Source organism: Corvus cornix, unplaced genomic scaffold (assembly GCF_000738735.6).
Source record: "Corvus cornix cornix isolate S_Up_H32 unplaced genomic scaffold, ASM73873v5 scaffold2, whole genome shotgun sequence".
Lineage (NCBI taxonomy): Eukaryota > Metazoa > Chordata > Aves > Passeriformes > Corvidae > Corvus > Corvus cornix.
Genome location: NW_024108687.1, coordinates 53,834 through 80,491, shown reverse-complemented (window position 1 = coordinate 80,491; position 26,658 = coordinate 53,834). Strand labels below are relative to the sequence as shown.

Here is a 26,658-nt window from a genome sequence, read left to right as displayed (position 1 = left end):
TGGGCACGGGGGGTGAGCTGGGGGTCCCTATGGGAGGAGGGGGGGTCCAGGCACCGGCTCTGCTCCACCCCCCTCCAAAAATCCACCCCACCCCCCTCCCTTATTTCCTGCCCGCTCGGGCTCAGTTTCAGGTCTCTTCGAGCTGGGGAAATCCCGGGGGTGGAAAAACTCCCAACCCCACCCCGAAAATGGGGAGGGGTCCCGGGTGCTACACCCAGCGCCGCACTGGGGTAAAACCCGGCCAATTCGGGGCTGGAAAGCGTCAAAAACTGACCTTTAACCAAGTGGATTTTGGGGCCGCTTGCATGGAAAAAGGGCAAAACTCAGGGCCTGCAGGTGGAAAAAGCCCCCAAAATTTGGGGGGGGTGAGGCGGGGGGGGGGGGTGGGTGCTTTTCCTGAGGTTTTTCCCCTTTCTGAGCAGTTTTTAGGGATTTAGAGGTACCCGAGCGATTTGGGGCCATTTCCCGGCTTTTCGGAGGGGGCATTTGAGCTGCTTTTTTCAACAGCGTCATTTTGGGGCATTTCAGGAGTTTTGGCGGGGTTTGTGGGGGGATGGGACTTGGGGGAGTGGGGGGGACAGACTCCTGCAGTTTGTGGGACCCCCCCCCCCCCAAAGGGTTCAAGGCGTTGGTTTTGGGGGGTTTCTGCCTGGCTGGTTTAGGGGTACCTCTGCCCAGCAGTTTTGAGGCGTTTTATTGAATTTTGGGGCTTCTCTGTCCGGCCATTTTGAGGGGTCTCTATCCAGTTACTTCAGGGCATTTCTCCTCATTTTGGCACATCTCGATTCGGGGTGTTTCTGCCTGGCCATTTTCGGGCAAATCTCTGCTTTTTAGGGTGTTTCTCATCATTTTGGGGACTCTCTGTTCCGACATTTTGGGGTGTCTCTGCCCAGCTGTTTTGGGACGTTTCTCCACTTTTTGAGTTACCTCTTTACAGCCATTTTTAGGATGTTTCTGCCTGGCTGTTTTGGGGCATTCTGCATCATTTTAGGGTGTCCTTGGCCATTTTTGAGCATTTTGCCTCATTTTGGGACGTCGCTGGCCATTTTGGGATGTCCGTGCCATTATTTTGGGGCTTTTTTCCTCATTTTGGGGTGTCTCTGTCTGGGCATTTGGGATGTTTCTGCTCTGTTGTTTTGGGGCATTTCTTGGTGTTTGGGGACATCTCAGCCTGGCTGGTTTGGGGTGTCTGTGCCTGGTCATTTGGGGGCATTTCTCTGCATTTTGGGGTGTCTCTGCCCAGCCAGTTCAGGGTGTCGCCATCCACCCATTTTTGGGGCATTTCTGCAGGTTTTGAGGAGTTTCTCGCTGGTCATTTCGGGGTGTCTGTGCCCAGCTGTTTTGAGGCATTTCCCAGTATCTCTGGCCAGTTTGGGGTGTTTCTGCCCAAAATGCCCAGGCATTTCCCTGCGTTTTGGGGTGTCTTGCCGTGATGACTTTGGGGTGTCCCTACCCTCACAATTTGTGCCGTTTCTTCACATTTGGAGCCATTTCATCCCACACGTTTCAGGGCATTTCTCAGCTGTTTTGGGGCATTTCTCTGCATTTTGGGGTGGCTGCACCCTGGCCGTCTTAGGGCACCTGTTTGGGTCTGGGGGGGCCACCTCGGCCCCCCACCCCCGCTGTGACTCAGGGCTGTGGTTTCCCGTCTATAAATCGGAGGTGGAAGCGCCCGGTGTCACCCAGAGCCATGGCGGGCGCCCGGGACCCGTGAGCTGGGGGCACTGGGAGGCACTGGGAGCACACTGGAGGGCACTGGCGTGATGCTGGATGGGGCTGAGGGAGCACAGGATTGATGCTGGGTGGGACTGGGAGGGCTCTGGTGGGGACTGGGAGGGAAACTGGGAGCAGTGCAAGGCACTGGGTGGGGACTGGGATGGACTGGGGAGTGTCGGGAGGAGTTGGTGGGAACTGGGATGGACTGGGATGGACTGGGGAGTGTCGGGAGGGGCTGGAGGAGCACCGGCTTGGGAAAATGGGGAGGCTGGGAGGGTGTTGGGGGGACTGGGATGGAGTGGGTGGCACTGGAGGACTGGGGCTCTGGCTTACTGGGGAATGCTGGAAAGTACTGGGGGAAACTGGGAAGGAGCGGGAGGGTAACAAAGATGGATTGGGATGGGCTGGGAATACACTGGGGTGGGCTGGGGAGATGCTGGGAGGGACTGGGTAGCACTGGAAAGGACTGGGAGGGATTGCAGTTTACAGGGAGAGACTGGAGGGGTGCTGGGAAGGACTGGGAGGGACTGCGGCTTACTGGGGATACTGGAAAGGACTGGGAGAAACTGGAAATGACTCGGTGCTTACTGGGAAGGCTTGGGATGACAATGGGAGGGACTGGGGTAGACTGGGATGGATGGGCGATGGATGGCATGAGAGGTGCCAGTGGAAGATGGGAGGGGGCCCAGCCCATACTGGGAGCACTGGGCAGTACTGGGAGGGGTAACTGGGCCAGGACGGGCTGGGGGGGGGCTGCTGTCCCCCGCCCGCGCGGGTTCCGGGACTCGCGGTGACGCAGGACCTGCGTGGGACACGTGTCCAGGCCTGGCACACGCGTGTGTCACACGCTCGGGGGGGGGGACAGGGGAGGGTCGGGGGGGGTCTCACCCCCTCCCACCCCCCCCAGGCAGCGCCGCCCCCCCCGCAGCCCCCAGGACCGGCCCACGGTGCTGACCCGCGCGGACGGGGCGGTCCCTCGGCGCACCCAGGTGCGGGGCAGAGCCCGGGCCACCAATTCGGGGGGGGGGGGGGGGGGGGGGGTGCGTCAGGAGGGGGGGTTCACCTCCTGCCCCCCCCCAACCACACAGGTGCCACCCGAGGGGGGGTCGTGCCCCCCCCTCCTGCACGTGCAGCACCCCGGGGTGCTGGTGATGCGAACTCGGCTGCCCCCGGCGCACGGTGAGCACCCCCCCCCTCCTCAGACCCGCCCTCCCCCTCTTCGGGGGGTGTCCTCCCTTTTGGGAAACCCCCCCCCCCTCCCCAAAACTCCTCCAGGTCTCCCCGGTTTGGAATGGGGCCCTAAAGACCCCCCCGGCCGCGACAGAGACCCCTCACCCGCCCCCGCCGGCAGCGACCCCCCCCCACCGCCCCCCGGCGCTGCGCAGCCCCCCAGGTGAGTGGGGGCTTTGGGAGGAGGGGTTGGGGGCATCCCGGACCCCCGTCCTCACCCCCCACCCCCCAAAAATCACCTCCAGGCCCCCCCGCCGTGAGCCGGGGGAGGTGGCTCAGTGCCTGCGGCAGCTGGAGAGGATCCAGGAGCTGGAGCAGCAGGTGAGGGGGCCCCCAAAATCCCCCCTGAGCCCCCCCAGTCCTACCCTGACACCCCCCAAGTCCTGACCCGACCCCCCCAAGTGCCACGGGACCCCCAAGTGTCCTGGGACTCCCCACAAAAACACAACTCCAACCCCAAACCTGTGCCACTCCTGTCCCCCCCAGATCTGGGACACCCCCCCAAACCGTGTCCTCCCTGTGCCCCCCAGCCCATCGCCCCCCAAACCTGTCCCCCCCAACCCATCACCCCTCCCAAGGCCCATTTCCCCCCCAAAACCATGATGTCCCCAAACCTGTGCCTCTCCCATGTCCCCCAAATCCTGTGTGTGACCCCTCCCGGCCCCCAAATCCCGTGTGCGACGCCCCCGCCCCCCCAAACCCGTCCCCCAAACCCCGTGTGTGACCCCCCCATCCCCCCATGTCCCCCAAACCCCGTGTGTGACCCCCCCATGTCCCCCAAACCTGTCCCCCCCCGCAGTTGGCCCGCGAGCGGCACCGCCTGGGGCTGTTGCAGGCGCAGCTCCTCCGGAGGGCCCCCCCCAGCACGGTAAGGGGGGCAACACACCCCAAAACAGGGGCGGGGGGCTGGGCCCCCCCACAGCGGTGCCAGCCCCTCACTTGTGTGCTCCCCCCCCCCTCCAGGGCCCCCCCGGGAAGGGCCAGGCTGGGCTCCCCCCGATTTGGGGTCCCGCAGCCGCCCCCGAGGCAGAGGGGGACCCCGAGATGATGCTGCCCCCCCCGGGGCACCCCTGGGAGCGCGGGGGGCTCTACCCAGGTGAGCCCCGGGTTTGGGGGTGCGGGGGTGTCCCCCCAAATAACCGGGGAGGGGGCTGGGTCCGGCTGACCGCCCCTGGCCCCCCCAGAACTGGAGTACTACCGGCTCAGCACCGCGCGGCCCCCCTACACCTACGCCACGCTCATCCGCTGGGTCAGTGCCCCCCCGAACCCCCAAACCCCCCCGGGGCACCCAGAGCCCCCCGTGTCCCTGACACCCCCGTATCCTCCCCCGCCCCAGCTCTCCCCTCATAGCCCTGCTCCCCAATTTCCTCATCCCGGCCATCCTGCAGCCCCTCCATGTCCCCCCCCAAACTGTCCCCAAAGCCCACCCTATGCCCCCCAGCACCCCATGTGTGTCCCCCATAGCCCCCCCCAGGCCACCTCACAGTGTCCCCAAACCTGCCATGCTCCCCCCAGTGACCCCAAGTGTGTCCCTGTACCCCAGATCCTCCCCAGAGCCCCCCCAAAGTGTCCCCACGTGCTGCCGTGCCCCCCTAAACCATCCTCAGCCGTCTCCAAAGCCACCCCAAAAGTTTGTCCCCAACCCTCTCGTGCCCCGCCAATGTCCCCAATGTCACCTGTGTTGCCCTGTGCCCCCCAATGTCCCCCAATGTCCCCAATGTCCCCCAATGTCCCCCAATGTCCTCCCAATGTCCCCCCAATGTCCCCCAATGTCCCCCCGTGTCCCCCAATGTCCCCCCAATGTGCCCCCCAATGTCCCCCCATGCCCCCAATATCCCCCCATGCCCCCAATGTCCCCTCAATGTCCCCCCAATGTCCCCCAATGTCCCCAATATCCTCAATGTCCCCAATGTCCCCCCAATGTCCCCGCCCCCCCAGTGTCCTCCCAATGTCCCCCCAATGTCCCCCCGTGCCCCCAATGTCCCCCAATGTCCCCCCAATGTCCCCCCATGCCCCCAATGTCCCCCCAATGTCCCCCTATGCCCCAATGTCCCCAATGTCCCCTCAATGTCCCCCAATGTCCCCCCAATGTCCCCCCAATGTCCCCAATGTCCCCCCAATGTCCCCAATGTCCCCCCAATGTCCCCAATGTCCCCCCAATGTCCCCGCCCCCCCCAGGCCATCCTGGAGTCCCCGCAGCGGCAGCGCCCCCTGGCGGAGATCTACCACTGGTTCAGCCGCAGGTTCGGCTTCTTCCGGCACAACACCCGCACCTGGAAGGTGGGGACCCCCGGGACCCCCCAGACACACCCCGGAACCCCGAACAGCCCCCCGGGAACCCGGAACACCCCCGGGACCCCCGAACCACCCCGGGAACCCCAAACAACCCCCGGGAACCCAGAACCACCCCCGGGACCCCCGAACCACCCCCGGGAACTCCAAACAACCCCCCCGGGAACACAGAACCACCCCCGGGACCCCGAACCACCCCCGGGAACCCCAGACAACCCCCGGGAACCCCCCAAAACCCCCGAACAACCCTCCCCGGACCCCAAACACACCCCGGGACCCCCCAGACACAGCTCGGGAACCCCCTGGGACCCCGAAAAACACCCTGAGAGTTCCCTGCACCCTAAAACAGCCCCCCCAGGACCCTCTGAGACCCCAAACAAATGCCCCCCGGGAACCCCATAACAGCCCCCCCCCGGGGACCCTGAAACACACCCCGGGACCCCAAAACAGCCCCTCAGGATCCCCAACCGTCCCCCGAACTTGCAAACATCCCTGGCAACCCCCACACCCCAAAACCGACCCTGGGATCTCCAGTCCCCTCCCCACCCCCCCAAAAAACATCCCTGGGGCTTCCACGAACTCCTGGGGCCCCTCTCCAACCCCCCCTGCGGGTCACCCCAACTCCTCCCCAGCAGAGACCCCCCACTCTCCATCACCACCATTGGGGACCCCCAGCCCCTCCCAGCACCCCAAAATGTTACCATCCACAGGTGGGACCCCCAAACCTTCCCCCTGAGACCCCAATGCTGCCCCGGACCCCCCCTCCCAACACCCCCACTCCCCAAAAACGGGGGGACCCCAAATTCTCCCAGTACCTCTCCAATCATCCCCCCACCCATGACACCTCAGAGACCCCCCCGAACCCCCTCAAAATCCCTAAACCCTCCCCAGACCCCCCTGAAATCCCTCAGGGAATGTGAGGGGGGGATGTCCAGCCCCCCAATTCCGGGGTCCCACCCCGATTTTGGGGTCTCCTCCCCCCCCCCCCAGAACGCCGTGCGCCACAACCTGAGCCTGCACAAGTGCTTCGTGCGGGTGGAGGCCGCGCGCGGCGCCGTCTGGACCGTGGACGAGGCCGAGTTCCGGCGCAAGCGGGGCCAGCGCTACCCCAGGTACCCCTAAACCCCGCCCCGGCCACCCCAAAACCCTCCCGGGCACCCCAAAAACGCGGGGGGTGCATAAACCCCCCCCCCCCCCTCAAAACACCCGTGATAACCCCGGGATGCCCCTCTGACCTCCACAGGGACTGTGACCTCAAGTACTTTCTGCCCCCCCGGAGCTGAGGGGGGACCCCAAAACCACGGAGAGGGGGTGCCCCCAAGACCCCCCCTCCCAGGAGGAACACGCCACCCCCAAATCCACCCCCCAAGAGCACCACGAACAGCCCCGAACTGCACCGGGATTTATTGAAACCATAAAGGAACTGTCCCCCCTCCCACTGCGGGTGCGTTTTGGGGGGCTACACGGGCACCCCCACACCCCGCTGTGTGCGGGGGGGGCGGCAGAGCCCCCCCGGCGGATTTTGGGGTGCGGATCCCCCCCCCGGTTTGGGGTCAGGCGTGGCGGGCACGAGCGGCCAGCAGCGCGTTCTCCTCCCGCAGCGCCCGGCAGTCGCTGAGGATCCGCTCCAGGCTGGCCGGGAGCTTGGCACTCGTCTCTCCCTCGATCTGGGGGGGCACAGAATTGGGGGGGGCAAAATGGGGGGAAAAAATTGATGGGGTTAAAAATCAGGAGGAAAGAGTCAGGGAGGGGTACAAAGAATTGGGGGCACAAAAAGGAGATGGGAGTGGTCAGTTAATACCCAAATAGAGCTGGGGGGGGTCTCCAGAGGCACCCGAAATCCATCCTGCCCCCCCAAAAGACACCCTGCCCCCCCAAATCCATGCTGCCCCCCCCAAACCGAGCCCCCCAAAACCCCACCTGCTCCTCCAGGTCCCGGATCTCCCTCTGGATGGTCCCCGTGTCCTCGATGGTCCGGATCAGCTGGGCACAGTTCTGGGGGGCAACAAGAGGGGTTTGTAGGGCACCCCCCCCCCCCCCAAATTCCAGTCCCCCCTCCTCCCCCAGGGACCCTCCCAGTTCCACCTGGGCCCCCCTGGAGCCCCCCAGGCCCCGTTACCTCGTGCAGAGCTGCCAGGTACTTGTAGGCTTTTCTCACCACCTCGTCCCGCTTGGCGTCCTGGGGAAGGGGACAGTTTGGGGGGGCACAGGGACAGTTTGGGGGGCACAGGGACAGTTTGGGTGGCACATGGGGCACATGCGACAGTTTGGGGGGGATCCCAGCACCCCACCCCCCTGTCCCTTTGGGGGGGATATCCCATACAGGGGGATACCACTGAATGCACCCCCAGCCACAGGCCCCCCAAAATCCCACTGTGATCCCCCCTTTTGGGGCTCCCTGCACCCCGAGGTGCCCCCCCCGGCCCCCCCACCTTGAAGAGCAGCTCGTCGGTCACGCTGAAGGTCCTCTCCAGCTTCCCCACCAGGGCGTTGATCTCCTTCTGCAGCACCCGCGTGTCCTCCAGGATCTGGGGGGGGTCAGGCCTGGGAGGGGGAGGGAACACGACCCCCCAAAACCCCTCCCCGCTTTGGGGGTGCACGCAGCCCCCCACAGCCCCCAGCTCCCCCCCAAAACCTCAAATAAGACCGAACACCTCAAGGCCATCCCCCAAACTCCTCCAGGCTGCCTAAGGGACCCCAAAACTCTCCCCCTGCCCCCCCCCCACAAGAGTTGGGGCCCCCCCAAACCGTCAGAGCCCCCCAAAAGTGCCCCCCCAGCCCCCACCTTCCCGATCTCCTCCTTCTGCTTGCGGATGTTGCCCACGATCTCCAGGATGCGCTGGGTGTAAACGGCGCGGGAGACGTCGCGGGGCAGCGCCTCGAGCTCCGCCACCTGCGGGGGTCAGCGGGGGGCCTGACACCCCCAAACTCCCCTGGGCACCCCAAAACGCCCCCAAAGCGCCCCTAAACCCCACCCCCTCCTCCCGAGCACCCTCACAATACCTCAAGGTCTCCCTCAGTGACCCCACAACCCTGCTGAGCCCCAAAACACCTCAAGGGACCCCCAAAAGCCCCAGGGATCCCCCAGTTCCTCCTGAGCCCCCCCAAAATGCCTCAAGGTCCCTCCCAGGAACCTCCCAAGCAACTCAGTGACTCCCCAAGGCCCTCTGAGCCCCCCCAGAACACCTCAAGGGCCCTCCCAGTGACCCCAAAACACCCCATGTTCCTCCAGTGACCCCTGAGCCCCCCCCCCCCCATGTGCCAAGGTGCCCCCAGTGACCCTCCAAACCTTTCCAGTGACCCCTGAGCCCCCCTAGGACCCTCAGGGTGCGTCCCAGTGACCCCTGAGCCCCCCCAAAGCACCTCAAGGGCCCCGCCAGCGAGCCCCCGAAGCCCCCAGTGCCCCCAGTCCCACCAGCTGGGCGTGCAGGGTCTCTTTCCGTCGCGCCTCCTCGGCGGCTGCGCGGCTGCGCTGGAGCAGCGCCTGCGTCTCTGCCAGGCGCCGCGATGACTCCCGCTGGGGGGGGACGGGGGGGGCCCCAAAATCACCACGAGTCCGGGGGGGACAGGGAATCCCCAAAACCCAGCCAGGAGGGGGAACTGGAGCCCCCAGAATCGCTGCGAACGCACTCCAGGGCCCCAAAACCATCAGGGAGGGGAGCCCAGAGCCCCCAGGGACCCCAAAACTGACGAGGGAAAGATCTGGGGACCCCAAAAGCCACAGGGAATGGACTCTAGGGACCCCAAAACCTACTGGGAAGAGGCTCCAAAACCCCGAGGGACCCTCAAACCTACCAAGGAGACCTGGGGACCCCAAAACCCACAGGAAATGGATTGCAGGCACCCCACTTTTGGGGGAAACCACGCACCCCAAACACACTGAGAAGGGATCTCAGAGGGCCCAGGGACGCCAAAATCGACCAGGGAGGGACCTGGGGACCCCCAAACCCATGGGGAAGGGACCCCGGGAACCTCAAAAACTACCGGGGGACCCCTGAATCCACTGGGGAAGAACCCAAGACCTCCCAAACTCGCAGGGAAGGAACCCCAACCCCCCATTTGAGAATGCGGGCACCCCAAACCCATGGGAAAACCAATTCCCGACCCCCGGGGACCCCAAACCCGCGAGGAGGGGCCCCGTTACCTGCGCGGAGTCGCGCAGGGCGCGGAGGTGCCGGAACTCGGCCAGGAGGGGCCCCCGGTGCCGCTCCCACTGCCCGGCCAGGCTGACGATGCGGCGGCTGCTGGACTCCACCACCAGCTGCGGGCAGTGCCAGGGCCCCCCAAACGCTGACACCCCCGGAGTGCCCCCCAAAATCCCCTGACTGCACCCCCAAACTGCCCGAACCCCCCACACTGACCCCCAAACGCTGACACCCCCGGAGTGCCCCCCAAAATCCCCTGACTGCACCCCCAAACTGCCCGAACCCCCCACACTGACCCCCAAACGCTGACACCCCCACAGTGCCCCCCAAACTCCCTGACTGCACCCCCAAACTGCCCGAACCCCCCACACTGACCCCCAAACGCTGACACCCCCACAGTGCCCCCCAAACTCCCTGACTGCCCCCCCAACTGCCCGAACCCCCCACACTGACCCCCCAAATGCTGACACCCCCACAGTGCCCCCCAAACTCCCTGACTGCACCCCCAAACTGCCCAAACCCCCCACACTGACCCCCCAAATGCTGACACCCCCGGAGTGCCCCCCAAACCCCCTGACTGCACCCCCAAACTGCCCAAACCCCCCTTACCTGCCCCCCCAAGCCCCCTCCCCACACTGTGACCCCAAACAACCCCACAGCCCCCATGAACTGACCCCCCCCCCATGAAGCCCCCCAAAACTGCTCCCCCCCCTGGGGCTGTTCTACACCCCCAACTGCCCCCCCCCACCTGCTGTGACCCCCAAACCACCCTGCTTCACCTGCCCCCCACTGGTGCCATCCTATACCCCAAACTGCCCCCCCAAACCCCTCCCCACATCTGCTGTGCCCCCCAAACTGCCCCCAGCCCCCCCAGCCCCTCACCTGCAGCTTGGCCATGTTGTTTTGGGCGTCCGGGAGCAGCTCCAGCGCCCTGGCCTTGACCCGCAGGGCGTCCTCGCGCCCCCCCAGAGCCCCCCGGCCCTGCTGCACCTCGGCCTCTGCCTGGGCATGGAGGGGGGCATTGGTCAGGGCACCCCAAAACCCCCCTGTGCCCCCCGACCCTGCCACACCACCGCCTGGGCACGGGGGGTCAGTCAGGTCACCCCAAAACCCCCTGTGCCCCCCGACCCTGCCACACCACCGCCTGGGCACCCCAAAACCCCCCTGCGCCCCCCCAGAGCCCCCAGCCCTGCTGCACCTCAGCCTCTGCCTGGGCACGAGGGGAGCGTTGGTCAGGGCACCCCAAAACCCCCCTGTGCCCCCCGACCCTGCCACATCACCGCCTGGGCACGGGGGGTCAGTCAGGACACCCCAAAACCCCCTGTGCCCCCCGACCCTGCCACATCACCACCTGGGCACACCAAAACCCCCCAGTGCCCCCCCAGTCCTGCCACACCACCACCTGGGCACGGGGGGTCGGTCAGGGCACCCCAAAACCCCCCAGTGCCCCCCTGGACCCCTCCCCAGCACTCACCTGGGTGAGGCTGAGCTGGGCTGCCCGAAATCTCCCCCGGCACCCTCGATTTCAGCCTCCAGCCGGGCCAGGGTCTCCTCCAGCGCGGCCTCCTCGCTGGCCTGGCGTGACCCGGGCTCCTGGGGGGCAACGTGGCCGTGGGGGGCCCAGAGCGACCACACGGAGCCACCGGGGGGCCCAGAGTGACCGACACCCCCTCTCACCTCCTCGGGGCCCTTTGGGGGCTGCAGGGTCTCGGCAGCCGCCTGGAGCTGCTGCAGCAGCACTTGGGGGTCCTGCAGGATGAGACCCCCGGAGCGGGTCAGAGCCTGGGAGGGTCTGAACCAACCCACAGCCCCCCCAAAACAGCCCACAGCCCCCAAATCCAACCCACAGCCCCCCAAAACAGCCCACAGCCCCCAAATCCAACCTCCAGACCCCCCAAACAACCCACAGCCCCTCAAATCCAACCCACAGCCCCCCAAACAACTCACAGCCCCCCAAAATCCAACCCACAGCCCCCAAAACAACCCACAGCCCCCCAAACAACCCACAGCCCCCAAATCCAACCTCCAGACCCCCCAAACAACCCACAGCCCCTCAAATCCAACCCACAGCCCCCCAAAACAGCCCACAGCCCCCAAATCCAACCCACAGCCCCCCAAAACAACCCACAGCCCCTCAAATCCAACCTACAGCTCCCCCAAAACAGCCCACAGCCCCCAAATCCAACCTCCAGACCCCCCAAACAACCCACAGCCCCCCAAACAACCACAGCCCCAAATCCAACCTCCAGACCCCCCCCAAACAACCCACAGCCCCCAAACTAACCCACAGCCCCCCAAGTCCAACCAAAAGCCCCCAAAACAACCCACAGCCCCCCAAATCCAACCTCTAGAACCCCCAAAACAACCCACAGCCCCCCAAAACAACCCACAGCCCCCAAATCCAACCTCCAGTCCCCCCAAACAACCCACAGCCCCCCAAAACCAACCCACAGCCCCCCAAAACAACCCACAGCCCCCCAAATCCAACCTCCAGACCCCCCAATCCAACCTCTAGACCCCCCAAAACAACCCACAGCCCCCCAAATCCAACCTCCACTCCCCCCAAAACAATCCTCAACCCTCCAGCAGGCTCCCAACACCCCAAAACCAACCCCCATCCCCCCAAAACCATCCCCCATCTCGCCCTCCCCCATTGTAGCCCCCACCTGTTCGTGGGTCAGGTGCTGGGTGCGGGTGAAGCGGGACCCCTTGGGCAGGGCCCCCCCGGCCCCCCCAGCCCCAAAAGCCTCCTGGAGCCAGGCAGGGTCCAGGGGGGCCCCGGGACGGTCCCTGGGGGCAGGGGGGGCAGGCCTGGCGCAGGGGCTCCAGTGCCCGGAGCCGCGCCCGGAGCCGCTTTTGCCCCAAGTATTCCTGGGGAGGGGGAGAAAAACGGGGGGTGAGACCCGCAGGGACCCCCAAAACAGCCCCCAAACATCCCAACAGCCCCCCCAGGTGACCCCCAAAACAGCCCCCCCCATGCTACAGAGAGGGGGCCCTCCCTTGGACTCCTGGGAGTAAGAAGAAAGGGGGCCCAGGGACCCCCTCCCCAAGGCCTGGGGACCCCCAGCCCCGCCCGAGGGTCTCACCTGGGGGGCAGGCGGGAGGCCAGGCCGGAGCCCCCCCACTCAGCCTCCCAGTCGTGGTGGGCGCTGAGCTGGGCCGTGTGGGTCTCCAGCAGGGCTGGGGGGGTCTGCGAGGAAAGGGGGGGCTGTGCTGGCACCGGGGGGGCGGCCCCCCCAAAATACTCCTGCAGCTCTGCGGGGACAGCAGGGGGTGAGCAGAAACCCTCCCTAAAACAAACCTAAAACCCCCCAACCCCCCTGGTATTACCCTCGAATCATCACACCCCCACCCCCCCCAAATCCTGACACCCCCCTTCCTGTGGGGCACAGCACCTCCATACCCCAAACCCTCAGGGTGAGCCCCCAAAGTTTACATAGAGATCCCCAAATTTGGGGCAACAATGACCCCCCCACCACCCCAAATCCCCCCCCCCGGCTCTTACCTGGGGATCCCCCACTTTGGGGCAGCACCAGGGGACAGGCAGCGAAAGGCTGGAGGTGACTTGTGCCCTAGGAAGGGTTAATTAACGGGTTAATTGCCCCCCTAAACTAAAAGGGGAGCCCCCCCCAGCTCGGGGGGTGCCGGACCCCCCGGTTCACCTGCAGCCGCTGCAGCCGGGCCGTGCGGCACACGGGGGGCACCCAGGGGGTCCCCAGCTGCTCCCGGATCTGGGCGCCGATGGCTCGGAGCAGCGCCCCCGATTTCCCTGGGGAGGGGGACAACGAAGGGGGTCAGGCCCCTCACGATCTCCCCTACGGGGCTCCCCAGCAGCCCAGGGGACCCCCCCAGGCCCGTACCGGGGGGCTCGGCCCCGCGCTCGCCCTCGTCCCGCGGCAGCTTCTCCACGAGGAACAGGAGCAGGCGCCGCGTGTCGTGTTCGGAGCTGTACAGGAACGTCTGGTACCCCACGTCCCCCCCAAATCCCAGCTCCTGCGGGAAGGGAAGCCATTGGGGGGCACCCCAAAATTGTTGGGGTCCCCCCTTCCAAGATCCGATGCTCTGGGGTGGGTACCGAGGCTTGGTACCACAAAGCCGCCACGAATCGCAGCGAGGGGCCCCCCCAGCTTTGGGGTGCCGCGGGGTTCGGGGCTACCTGGCAAGCCGCGGCAGGTCGGAGGCGAGCCGGAAACGTGCGGAGATGCCGGGGGGCAGCAGGGGGCTCAGGGGGGCTCCCAGCGCGGGGCGCACGGCCCGGAGGCACCGCACGGCCGCCTCCACCACCAGCTCGGGGGTCAGGTCCCGCACGCTCTGCACCTCGGGGGGCACCGCCCTGGGATGGGGGGGAGGGGGCACGGCCGTGGGGACCCCTCCCCGAGCACCCCAAACCCTGACAGCCTCCTCGCTGCGGGGCCACGGCCGTGGGGACCCCCAAATCATCACATCCCCCCAAATCCTGACAGCCCTCCCCCTTCCTGTGGGGCACAGCACCCCCATAGCCCAAACCCTCAGGGTGCCCCCCCCAACCCCGGGGTCAGCCCCATCCTCAGTCTTCCCCCAGACTCCCAAAAACTGCCTGTGTCCCCCAAAATTACCCCCTCAAAAGTGCTCAGGGTCTGCCCTGTGATCTCCCCCAACCGCCCCTCAGGGACCCCCAAATACCCAGTCACGCGCCCACAGCTCCCAAATCCTCAGGATGTTCCCCCAGGGACCCCCACAACCTCCCCAGGGTACCCCCACCCAAAATCCTCGGGGTCCCCCCGGTGACCCCCCAAACCTCCATCGGGGTGTCCCTCCACCCTTCTGTGCCCTCCCCCTCTCCAGACTCCCCAAAGCTCCTTAGTGTCCCCCAGAGACCCCCCCACGTTCCCCCGACCTCCAGATCCCCCCACCTGACCCCCCAATCCCCGCGGTCGGGCTCCCCCACCCAAATCCTCCCGTTCCCCCCCCCCCACTCACGTCCCGCCTGGCGCAGGGAGGTGGATCAGGATCTTGTCCACCTCCTCCATGGTTGGGGGGGGTCGGGGGGTCCCCAAACTCTACGGGAGGGGCGCGGGGGGGATTTGGGGGGACCGGGGGCTCCCGCACCCAGCGCGCGGCCGCCGGTCACGTGAGGGAAGGGGGAGGAGCGCCGAGCGCGTGGCACGATGGGAGTTGTAGGCAGCCGTGATGGAGCCGCGGGACATGACGGGAGTTGTAGGCGGTCGTGGCAGAGCATCACGGGAGATGAAGGCGGCAGTAGCGGAGCATGACGGGAGTTGTAGGCGGCGGCGTGTGGCGGGAAATTGCGGGGCCACGAGGGACGGGAAGATGGCGGGCATGGGGCTGGTTCATTAAATCCCGATATCCACGGACAAAGGCCCTCTAACTAATTACAATTAGTGAAGAAGGGGCAGTCAATAACTAACTCATGTAAGCACAAGTTAACTATTAGGAGACAGCAAATGTTAGTTCAGACAGAAGATGTTAATTACAAAGCCTAAGAAGCCGAATTCACCCTAATCTTGTCAAGATAGAGGGGACAAGGATCATCTCCGAGACCGCTGAATCATTCCTCAAAGGACTACGCATGCCCAGGGAGAAAGGTGAAAAGTTCATGAGAGGATGACTACTGGCCTTCATCAGAAAAGACCCCTGAGGAAGAGGAGAGGCCTTCCTCAGCGCGACCACCAGGACACACAGCGCATGCGTGGCCCATATGCTAATGACTTCCGATAAATAATTTGTATAACGACACCTGTCCCAAGGTATGTGACGAATATTCATAATTTAGCCCATAATACTGTGTTGTGGAGAGCACCAGGTGTGTGTGTTTGGAGGAGCGATCCCCACACAGCCGGCGCGCCGAATAAAGCAAATACCCACTTCTCTGACTGTCTCTGAAGTGTCTCCTGGCCCGGTTGTGGCACGATTCATTAGACAGTGCTGTGTTTATTCAGGCACCAGCGGGCGGCACGGCAGCAGCCTTCTGAAGACATTCCAGCCAAGTACAAGGTTCTTTGTTCTCTATTTATTACTCAAAGCTTTACATCTTGTACATATGTATGGCTCCAGCACCTCCCATCCCCCGCTCCGTATTAAAATGATGTGAAAAACGAGGTTCACTCTCCTGTGAGAATTTAAAAGTTTAATAAAAATACAATAACAGACACATAAAATAAAGCAAAGAGGTAACGGCCGGGTGCCTTGGTGCTCTGCCAAGAGCACACCTGATGCTCGAGGTTGGTCCTTTTTATACCATTTTTACTGTCTGTTCTTTATGCATATCCAAACTTTTCCCGGAGCTGTTCTGCATGGCCACTCCTTGGTTCCGCCTTTTTAGAGCATGCGTAGTCTTCTGCCTTGCGGTTTTATTTCTTTTGATTCTTGGGGTTGGGGTCGCTAGGTGAGAGGTGATAATCAAGTGGCCCTCAATTCTCCAGAAAGGGCTGATTGCAGCTTTGGGCCTCTTTGCCCCCTGGGCAGAGCGTTGATAGCAGCTTTGGCCTCATCCTCTGTTCACTTGGAGGTTCTCTTACCTGCTCACACTTGCTAAATTCTTGCTAAAAAGAAAGAAAACTACAGGCACACAGCAAAAGCATTTCTAACATTATATAATATTCACCTTAATACTTGTGAGAAGCCAATATTGCGATATGCGTTTATAACAATGAGATCATTGGCCTTTCACGCATGTGCAGGTTCTCTCTGGAATTGGGTCGGTGGTCTCGAATTGGGTCAGTGGTCCTGCAAGATGAAGTCAGGAACATCTTCCTCACAGTGACCTTTTCACCTGCTTGCTGTTGGCAGCCCTTCGTGACCTCTTGGCGCAGCCCAAGATCTCCTACTTTGGATTAATTAGTACGAAACCCAGGTGCTGTTCTTGGCTCTATTGGTTTCAATTTGTTTTGATGACAGTTCATTTGTTCTGTTTCCTTCTACAAAGAAAACTTAAACCAAAATATAATGGCAAATAATACATCACTTGGCTCTAGCTTAGGCATCCACTAATCATTAACTTAACTTTTGTTTCTCTATCTTAATTAATACAAATTTCTTCTAACTCTTAGCTAAAATTTTAACCTTTTAGAGCCTTGACTCCTTTCCCCACTTCTTCTTTAGGATTAGTATATTCTTTTACTAATATATAGGGGCTTTTTGTCTATCCACGTTGTACGGTAGGTGTCCTTTAAAATCCTGCCATATGCCCTTGGTGCTGAAGTCAAGGTTCCCATTCGTCGTCGCATTCTCCAGTTCCACACAAATATTACAACAGACAAAACCAAACCTACACTAAAATGAGTAAAACAATAATTGGGTGAACCAGGGCATTGAGTAAACCGGTTGCTGTTGGTGACCACCCAAAAAGCACATCCCACCAGTGATGAGATGAGTCTTTTTCTAATCTTTTAAATACTCTCCGTGTGCTCTCTGTGTCACGGTGTATTGTGATTGGAGTTTTCTTTCCTGCATTTTTAACCTCTTCAAGAATTCCCTTGCATTCATTGTGTTTCAGTAATTGTGTGACCAAGGTTAAGTTCATTCCTACAAGCACGGGCAACATTTCCTGCACAGGAATCAAACTCACTTTGATCTGTTGGTGCAATGTACCAGGTGCTCGACAGGAAAAGTCACAACCCTCAATTCTGATAAAATTACAAACACAGAGGTTAAACTGATTTTCATTCACAGTGACTGCATCCACCAGTGCAGTGGGACATGCTGTTCAAAGGCAGACACAGCCCTGTCCTGTGGTTTGGTTAACAGGATGCATTTCAAAGTGACAAATGCTCTGCTCTGTATCTAAACAAATACCTCTGGCATCATTTACGCTTCTTTCAAGTACAAATCTGAAGTTTTCTTTTGCAGAATGGGATTCTAAGTTAATCGTTTTCCACTTTCCTTCAACTTTTTGTGCCCACATCCTGCGTTCAGAAGGATATAATACGGTCCCCTCATGACTGAACCCCAGAGCAACAATTGGCTGGATCAACCTTACTGATGCATTGTGTGTAGTCAAAACAAAAGCTGTTACCATGCTTGTCACAGGGTTAGAGGTCAAATTACCTAAAACTCACCAAGACTGGAGTTCTTTCTCTAAATCTGAGGCGTTATCCAAACAATTTTACGAATTTCGGCAGGGAATGTGCCTTCTCCTCCTTCTCAAATGACTGATGCAGCCACTGGTTGCATCCACACCTGTGCCTGTGTACATCTAAGGGCTAAGGAAATGTTTTCACTAGCTGTGCCTAGGGCGTTAATGATGAATTCATGGTCATGCTTTTCTATGTCTTCCACTCTGGCAATATTTTGGACAACTTCCCTTGGCTCATGCTAATCAGGAGGATTGCAAAGGTTGTTGTAATTTCACCATATTGCTCCCAATTGCTGTCAGTTTGTTCATTAATATTTCTGAATCTATTGTGTTTAAAACTCCCAGTCCTGTCCCCAGCAATCCTGTGAGATCTCTCTCTTTTCAGTACATGTGGGGTGTATGTTTTTGCAGCCAGGTGGTCCAACCCACAAAAGAGGTTTTAAGAAACAGGGAACACTCTGCTCAAAGTGGAGGTGTTTACTGGCACTGCCACCTCCACCTGCTTCAACGACCATTCTGGGTTAACTAACAGCTTTTGAATCCCTGTCTTTTTAACAGCGTAAGGCCCAATCTTGGTAATTATGGGAACTATGGGTCCTAAACCAGTTTGAACTGAGGTAGTTGTGGTTTCTCTTAAAGTTGGTGGTGCTGGTGTAGTTGTTTTATCTTCAGCCCTTTGAGAAGCAGTACAAATTTGGGTTATGTTATAATCAAATTTAAAATCTTTGACTGCACATCCCTCTATTTGAAGCCTAAACTCTGGGCAGTTAGCTAAGCATTTGTCACAGCATTCAGGGCCAATTGGGGTAAATTCTATGGGTTCTTGGTGAGCCCCATGGAATCCATCTTGAACGAATGCATATTCACATCCCCAGATGTTCCTTCCTTCCCAAACAGTTGCATTTGTAATTTTTAACATCTGACTCAGGGACCGACGAGAGTGAAAGTCATAAGCTTTCCTTTGGCATTTATGTACACCAGTCACCTTATATGCATGCAATGTTGCATTTCCTTCAGTAGCTATGGCTACAACAATAATCACAAAAATTGCCATTTTCCAAATGATGCTCATTTGACTATTCATTTTAAAAGGTGTTAAGCTATGCTAACATTTCACCCACACTCTATTCACTTTCCTCAGTAAGTTTTAATTTCAGTTCATTGTCACTCGGCGTGACTTTCCAGAATCTTTCAGGAGCCTTCTTCACTCGGGTATGATGAATCCAGGCAGCTTGTTCTTTGATCCTGATTGCAGGAAAGGTGGTCAGGAGCACCTGGAATGGTCCTTCCCACTGTGGTTCTGGGGTCTTTTCTGCAAAAGATTTCACATATACATAATCTCCGGGTTGTACATCATGTACTGCTCCGTCTGATTCTCTGTTTCGAGCCCTAGCTGCATGTTCTTCAATTTCTTTGAGCTGTTTGTTTAGGGCCATCATGTATTTGTGTAGGGTTTCCTCCCCTACTTGGGTGGGGGTGATGCCTTCTTGGACCCTGTGTGGCCTCCCGTACAATATTTCAAAAGGACTCAATTTCTCTTTTACTCTTGGCTTGGTTTGAATTCGTAATAATGGCAATGGAAGAACCCGAGGCCAAGGTAATTTTGTCTCTTGTCTTAATCTTGTAACTTGCTGCTTAATCAAATGGTTCATTTTCTCTACTTGGCCACTCGACTGAGGATGATCTGGAGTGTGGAGTTCCCAATCTCTGCCTCAGTGGTGGTTAATTTGCTGTACAATTTTTGAAATAAAGTGTGGCCTCTATCTGAGGACATTGTGGCTGGGACTCCAAAACGCGGTGTTATTTCCTGTAACAATACTTTGGTTACTTCTCGTGCTTTGGCAGTTCTGGTGGGGAAAGCTTCTGGCCATCCTGAAAAGGAATCTGTTAACACCAACAGGTACCGATCTCCCCCTTTCCTGGGCAGCTCTGAAAAGTCAATTTGCCATTGCTGCCCAGGCCCATGACCTTTCCCAACTTGTCCAAGTTTTGGTTTAGGAATATTTTTGGGGTTAGTTTGGAGGCAAAGACTACATTGATGAGTTACTTGAATTACTGTACCTTGCAAATTTCTGGCCATAATCCTGTCTTTAAGTAGTTCTACAAAGCGTTTATCCCCCAATGTGTTTTCTCATGTTCCTCTCTCACTAATGACCATAACATGTAGGAGGGAATTAAAAATCTTCCTTTTCATCTGTGACAGCCCACCCCTCCTGATTACAACTCCCATTTTCCTGTTTAATCAGTCTCCTGTCTTTTTTATTATACCCTGGCTTACCTTCGATGGAAATCTGTCCTTCTGGAACTAAGGTTACTTCTACTGTCTCTATAATTACCTCACTTTTGGGCGCTTCTTTTGCCTTTCTGTCCGCCAGCTCATTCCCTTCTTCCAATTCAGAGCTCACTTTTTGGGGTGCTTTGATGTGCATGATGGCCACTTCCTCAGGTAACTGGACCACTTCTAACAGTTTATTATCTCTTGTGCATGTTTAATGTTCTTCCCTTGTGAGTTCAGCAGTCCTCTTTCTTTCCAGATGGCCCCGTGTGCATGAACCACCCCAAATGCGTACCTTGAGTCTGTATAAATACTGATTTTCTTTCCTTTTGCTAATTCCAAAGCTCGGGTTAAGGCAATTATTGCAGCCTTTTGTGCAGAGGTGTTGGTTGGTGATGACCCAGACTCTGTTACTTCTCTGTTTGTGGTGCCTGCATACCCAGCATGTCTTTTCCCACTGCTCCCATCCATGAACCAGGTCTCAGTGTCCTCGAGAGGGGTGGCCTTCAGGTCCAGGCGGCTGGAGTAGGTGGCCTTGATGGTCTCCAGGCAATCATGGATCACTGGTTCTCCCAGATTCCCACTGAGGAAGGAAGCTGGGTTCACAATAATAGTTACCACCATTTCTGCATCATCTCGTTCTACCGTTACAGTTTGGTACTTCAGGAATCTCCGTGGGGAAAGCCACGGTCTGCCCTTTGCCCCCAGGACCGCTGACACTGTGTGGGACACCAGCACAGTCATTTTCAGGCCCAGGGTGAATTTGTGTGCGTCCTGGATGTTCACTGCCCCTGCTGTGACAGCTCTGAGGCACCCTGGCCATCCCTTGGCTGCGTCCTGGATGTTCAGTGCCCCTGCTGTGACAGCTCTGAGGCACCCTGGCCATCCCTTGGCTGCGTCCTGGATGTTCACTGCCCCTGCTGTGACAGCTCTGGCACCTGGCCATCCCTTGGCTGCGTCCTGGATGTTCAGTGCCCCTGCTGTGACAGCTCTGAGGCACCCTGGCCATCCCTTGGCTGCGTCCTGGATGTTCAGTGTCCCTGCTGTGACAGCTCTGAGGCACCCTGGCCATCTCTTGGCTGCGTCCTGGATGTTCACTGCCCCTGCTGTGACAGCTCTGAGGCACCCTGGCCATGCCTGGGCTGCTGCATCCAGAGAGGCAGGCGACTGCCCTGCAATACGGGCCCAGGTCTTGTGCCAATATTCCCAAAGCAATCCCTGCTTTTTGTGGGAAAACAAAAGGAATGGTTTACTCACAGCTGGAAGTGCCAGGGCTGAGGCTGACATGAGGGCCTTCTTCAGTTGGTTAAAAGCTTGTGTTGCTTCTTTTGTCCATTGAAGGTCTCTGTTTCCTTCCGCAACCAAGGCACAGAAGGGTTTAACCAACAGCCCACAATTGTAAATCCACAGTCTGCACCACCCTGTCATGCCCAGAAAGGTTCTCAGTTCCTTTACTGTTTGGGGTTTTGGAGTTTGGCATGTTGCTTCTTTCTGATCCTGTCCTAAAGTTCTTTGTCCAGCAGTGACCTCACAGCCCAAGCACACAACTGTTTGCCTCAGCATTTGGGCTTTCTTCTGGGATACTCGATACCCCTGTAAACCCAAAGAGTTTAGGAGGCTCACTGTCCACTCCACACGTCTCTGGTGTTTCAGTAGCAATCAGGAGGATGGAACAGCTGTCCTCCTCCTGATGGGGCTTCCCAGGATTCCAGATCTCTTGCAAGCTGTTCTCCAAATATTGTGGGGGAGTTTTTAAATCCTTGGGGTAGCACAGACCATGTGAGCTGAGCTTTGCATCCAGTCTTGGGATTCTCCCATTCAAGTGCAAAGATTTTCTGGCTGGCCTCATGGAGAGGAAGGCAAAAGAAAGCATCCTTTAAATCTAAAACGGTAAACCAAGTTAGTTCAGGTGTTAAACAATTTAATAAAGTATTGGAGTCAGCAACCACTGGGTATAAGTCCTCGGTTGTTTTATTAACAGCTCTTAAATCCTGTTCTATTCCGTATGATCCATCAGGCTTTCTGACAGGTAAAATGGGAGTATTGAATTCAGATTTTTAAAAGTCCTATCTGCAGAAAGTTTTCAGTTATGGGGCTAATTCCTTCCCTGCCTTCCTTCTTCAAAGGATATTGTTTAACTCTAACTGGTTGTTTTCCTTCCTTAAGCTTAACTTGTACAGGGAGTGCATTCTTTGCTCTCCCTGCTATGTTAGAAGCCCATACCCCAGGGAATACTTGATCTATGATTTTCTTGCTAGTCTCTTCTTCATTTTCAACTTTGGGTTTCATTTGCTGTCAACATCAGACTTAACAATTCTATGGATTGTTGATCTTTAACCTCCAAAGGAACTTCTCCATTTTTAAATACTATTTTTGCCTCTAGTTGCTCCAGTAAATCTCTTCCCAAAAGTGCTGATGGAGCATTAGGCATGTATAAAAACGTATGAATTCCCCGTTGTCTCCCAAGTTTCTATTTCAATGGTTTGCAGAAGTGTGCTCTTTCAGATTGACCAGTTGCTCCCCTCACTGCAACAGAATCATTTGTTCTTGGCATTAAAGCTTTATTTAGCACTGAGGATGTTGCCCCTGTGTCTATTAAAAACTCCATTTCTTTTTCTTGGTTCCCTAGTTTAATTAGAACCAGAGGGTCCCCTAGGCTGGGAACCTCCGGTGCCCTTCAGTCTTCTTTAGCACGAGCAGCCACCCCCTCCCTCTTTTGGTCTTCTCTTCTTTGATGATCGCCTTTTCTTCGTTCTGGGCATTGGTTCTTCCAATGTCCGATTTCCCTGCAAAAAGCGCACTGATTTCTCCCTAACCGGGGTGGTCCTTGCCCATGTTCCCCTCCTTCTTTTTCTTCTACTATTGCTATTAATTTCCTCATCCCTTGCTTACATCCTTCTTCTCTATTGCTAAAAACGCTCCATGCTCCTTCTAGCAAAGTCTCTAAATCCCGTGCTGTTGGTCCTGTATTTTCTGAAGTTTGTGTCGAACGTCCCCTGTAGATTGTCCTAAAAATAAGCTCACCAGGTGTTGCGTCCCTTCCTCAGATTTGGGGTCTAATGTCGTATGACGACGCATTGCATCTCGCAAATGTCCTAAAAACTCAGAGGGTGTTTCAGAGGGACCTTGCTTAATTGCATATAGGGCTGAGCAGTTCATGGTTTTAGGAACTGCCCTCTCCAGTGCCTTTGCTATGAAATCTTGGTAACCCTCTGATCTTTCCATGTCACTGTCATCATTAGGATCCCACTGCGCATCTTGGAGAGGAAAAACATCCTTAACTCTCATTTGGGTGTTTTTGCAAGCGTCCTCTGCTAAACTCCCTGCTGCTTTCAAAACCAATTGTGGTTTACCACCACTAATTCTTTCCAGTGTGTCAGGATACATCCCAAAGGACTGGTTTGAGGGATCTCTTTACTCTGGCTGGTTCCCATTACTTTCTCTTACAGCCCTTTCTGCACAGTCCACAGCTCAGGTTAAAATCAACTTAAAGGGCTGTCAATACTGACTACACTTTCTGCACTGGGTTACAAAGCAATAATAACGTCTGGTACAAAACCCACACTGCAATAATGTGCACAAACAATGCTGGCCTGTAAATACACTAAAAATTACAGAAATTTCTACAAACACAAGCTATTCCACTCACTTTTCCAAAATTCTTTATTTTGCTACCGGTTGCTCCCAACCCAAAGCTACCAAGTTACCTCTCAGGGTTTGATATAACTTTCAAATAAAATTTTCCATTCGCGAATTCTTAGGGATCTAACTCAAACCGATGAGGTGAATGAATTTTTATTTATCTAGTCAGCTTAAAATAGATTTAAACTTCCTGTTTGCTTAGGCTGCAATTATAACTTTTGACCCAGGATGGCGATATTACCTTTAAAATACACCTCAGACAGCAAATGCTGCCGTCTCTCTCGCTTCTGAGGGCCCCGGCCCTGTTAGTGAGAACACCGGGTGTTAACAGCCGACACCGTCCCCTCGGAACCAGATATACACCCCACAATTACAGTAAAAAACACAGCACACAGCGTTCACTTTCAAACATTCACCATACACGCTTCGTCTTTCTCCGGCCGCCTCGTTGTGGCTCCAAACTCTTCTCTTGCTCTGTGCTAAGCACGTCTCAACAAACCCTCACACATCAGTTCACACAGTTAAAACACGCTCCCCACAACATAAACACCCGAGCCCTCCACGGCACAACAAACAGGGATTTACCTGAACAACTGCCAGCCCCGAATTGCGAGCAAACAAGCTTTCTATGGCACAGCAAACTTAGAACACACCCACAACAGCGTAAACAACTGTGCCCTCTACAACAAACAAGGATTTGCCTTTAAAACTGCTCGCCCCGAATTGCGAGCAAACCAAACCCAAGCCCTCCACGGCACAACAAACGGCAAAATCCCCTCTGCCGACAGGCACTGCCTGAGCCTCCCCGGCCCGGCACCGCAGCTCCACAAGTGGCCTTTAGCCGGCCACTGGACACCAGTGCAGCTTGCAGGCACACTACACAGGCACCAGCTGTGCGTGGGACGTCTCCCTCCGACTGACCAACAGCCTTTCATGACCACGCGTACGCCTTACAGGTCACTGTTCCACTGCTCCAGGAGTTTCTTTAAACACACCGTATTGTCCGGAGTTTTAGTAGTCAGGAGTCCTTGTCTGTTGCTGGATGGACAATCCGGGCAGCGGAGCCCTCTCTCCAGGAATATCCCGGGGGTGCCCCGAGGGGTCCACCCGCCCGGGCTGGTCTCACAGCCGAACAGAGCTTTCTCCAGGCTGGGTCACCAGAATGATTCGTTAAATGCCGATATCCACGGACAAAGCCCCTCTAACTAATTACAATTAGACGGTGCTGTGTTGATTCAGGCACCGGCGGGCGGCACGGCAGCAGCCTCCCGAAGACATTCCAGCCAAGTACAAGGTTCTTTGTTCTCTACTTATCACTCAAAGTTTTACATCCTGTATGGCCCCAGCACCTCCCATCCCCCGCTCCGCATTAAAATGAGATCATTAGCCTTTCACACATGCGCAGTTTCTCTCTGGAATTGGGTCGGTGGTCTCGAATTGGGTCAGTGGTCCTGAAAGATGAAGTCAGGAATGTCTTCCTCACAGTGACCTTTTCACCTCCTTGCTGTTGGCAGCCCTTCGTGACCTCTTGGCACAGCCCAAGATCTCCTACTTTGGATTAATTAGTACAAAACCCAGGTGCTGTTCTTGGCTCTATTGGTTTCAATTTGTTTTGATGACAGTTCATTTGTTCTTTCCTTCTACAAAGAAAACTTAAACCAAAATATAATGGCAAATAATACATCACTTGGCCCTAGCTTAGGCATCCACTAATCATTGTTTCTCTACTCTATCTTAATTAATGCAAATTTCTTCTAACTGTTAGCTAAAATTTTAACCTCTTAGAGCCTTGACTCAGGGCGATGGACCTCATGGGGAATGTGAGGGGAAGGAGCAATGGGGGGATGCAGCCCATGGGGGGAAGGAATGGCACCCACGCGGTGTCTGAGGCGAAAACGGTGCCCGTGAGGGGTGGCAGAGCGGGAAATGTCCCCTGTGGGGTCGGAGGGGCAGCTGAGGGGGGACACGGAGCCCCTGAGGGCGGTGGGGGGAAATGGGGCCTGTCAGGGGTGATGGGGGAAGCGGCACCTGTGAGGGGCAGCCGAGGGGAGAAACGCGAGCATGCAGCACCTGGGGACAGTGGTGGCCGTGGTTCAGTTCAGCGGTGGCCGTGGCGGCGCTGAGGGAGCGGTCGGACCCGATGGTGAAGGGAAAAGAGCGGGGAAGACTCCGCTACTGGAATAAGGAGTAAAGTAGGTGTGTTTATTCCAGCGCTGGGACACATGGGCGATAGCTCCTCCAAAGCCATGCACGCCGACAGCTGCATTCAGCTTGGTATTTATCGGGTTACAAGTTCCATATTCATTGAGTTTCCCAATCCGCCTATACATATTCATTACCTGGCCCCGCCCAGCCTCGATTCGTATTAAAATGAGCCCAAAAGTCATTTACATCTGCGTTGTGCTTGCGCAGTGTTGTCTGGTGGTCGTGGGCAGGGGGCTCCGAGATGAAATAAGGGTCTTCCTCAGATGAAGTAAAGGGTCTTCCTCATCCTGAACTTTTCACCTTTCCTCCCTGCGCGTGCCCTTTATGTCCCTGGGCTAAGTCCAAACTTCAAGACTGGTTTGAGCTAGTTTTAGGTTAAAAACAGGATGTCTGGTCAAGATTCCTTCCCTTTATCAATAGTCTCCTATCTTCTCATCCTGCTTTGGTAGGCACAGTAAGTGTTGGGCAAGCGGGATGCATCGCTTCTAACAAAGAACTTCTTAGTAAATCATTTAACCTCTGCTTCCCCATCCCCCTGACTCAATGGGTTTGAGGGTTTGTTCTGACCTGAACAATTCTGTCATTCCGTGGAAGTGGCACCTGCAGGGTCTGAGGGGGAAACGGCGCCTGTTTGGGGACACTGTGACACCCGTGGGATGTGAGGGGAGCAGTGGTGGCAGCGCGTCCCTCACACGCCTGTTCCCGACCCCTCTCATGGGTGTGACCCCGACCCCTCACTCTGTCCCCAGCCCCTCACTCTGTCCCCAGCCCCTCACTCTGTCCCCAGCCCCGGGTGTGACCCCGACCCCTCACTTCTGTCCCCAGCCCCTCACTCTGTCCCCAGCCCCGCACTCCCAATCCCGACCTCTCCCACGCGTGTTCCCGGACACGTGGGCAGTGCTGCCCCCTCACCCCCCCGTTAATCCCCGTTAATCCCTGGCAGGGACGAGCAGGGACGAGCCCTGGGGAGGCCTTGGAGAGCCCCGGTGCCCCACAGACTCCCCGAACCCCCCTAAGCACCCCTGAACCCCCTAAACACCCCTGACCCCCCCCGACCCCCCCATCCATCCTCTCGATGC

The 26,658-nt window shown here is 57.6% G+C and overlaps 3 protein-coding genes across 3 annotated transcripts; 1 reads left to right on the top strand and 2 right to left on the bottom strand.

Annotated features, from left to right (window-relative positions):
• The first annotated feature begins 28 nt into the window (after positions 1 to 28).
• FOXP3 (forkhead box P3) lies at positions 29 to 6,673 on the top strand. The gene is made up of 11 exons (XM_039572536.1): positions 29 to 336; positions 2,624 to 2,705; positions 2,805 to 2,895; positions 2,992 to 3,109; positions 3,192 to 3,267; positions 3,746 to 3,814; positions 3,910 to 4,042; positions 4,131 to 4,195; positions 5,125 to 5,226; positions 6,229 to 6,350; positions 6,482 to 6,673. The coding sequence occupies exons 3-11, from the start codon at positions 2,868 to 2,870 to the stop codon at positions 6,519 to 6,521; spliced, it is 753 nt and encodes a 250-aa protein (XP_039428470.1). The 5' UTR covers positions 29 to 336; positions 2,624 to 2,705; positions 2,805 to 2,867; the 3' UTR covers positions 6,522 to 6,673.
• Positions 6,628 to 13,823, bottom strand: CCDC22 (coiled-coil domain containing 22). Its single transcript, XM_039572533.1, is given in 19 exon segments — positions 6,628 to 6,905; positions 7,159 to 7,233; positions 7,358 to 7,417; positions 7,671 to 7,766; positions 8,024 to 8,131; positions 8,654 to 8,755; positions 9,383 to 9,499; positions 10,266 to 10,385; positions 10,444 to 10,459; positions 10,858 to 10,976; positions 11,061 to 11,132; positions 12,050 to 12,181; positions 12,183 to 12,260; positions 12,475 to 12,638; positions 12,889 to 12,955; positions 13,046 to 13,152; positions 13,244 to 13,376; positions 13,540 to 13,556; positions 13,559 to 13,823. Coding segments are annotated over 19 exon segments (1,962 nt in total). The 3' UTR covers positions 6,628 to 6,791.
• Positions 13,824 to 18,862: 5,039 nt separating this feature from the next.
• Positions 18,863 to 25,970, bottom strand: LOC120412198. Its single transcript, XM_039572534.1, has 3 exons — positions 23,616 to 25,970; positions 20,671 to 21,614; positions 18,863 to 20,610 (listed from the first exon to the last, which is right to left on the bottom strand). The coding sequence occupies exons 2-3, from the start codon at positions 21,293 to 21,295 to the stop codon at positions 19,919 to 19,921; spliced, it is 1,317 nt and encodes a 438-aa protein (XP_039428468.1). The 5' UTR covers positions 21,296 to 21,614; positions 23,616 to 25,970; the 3' UTR covers positions 18,863 to 19,918.
• Between the last annotated feature and the right edge of the window lie 688 nt (positions 25,971 to 26,658).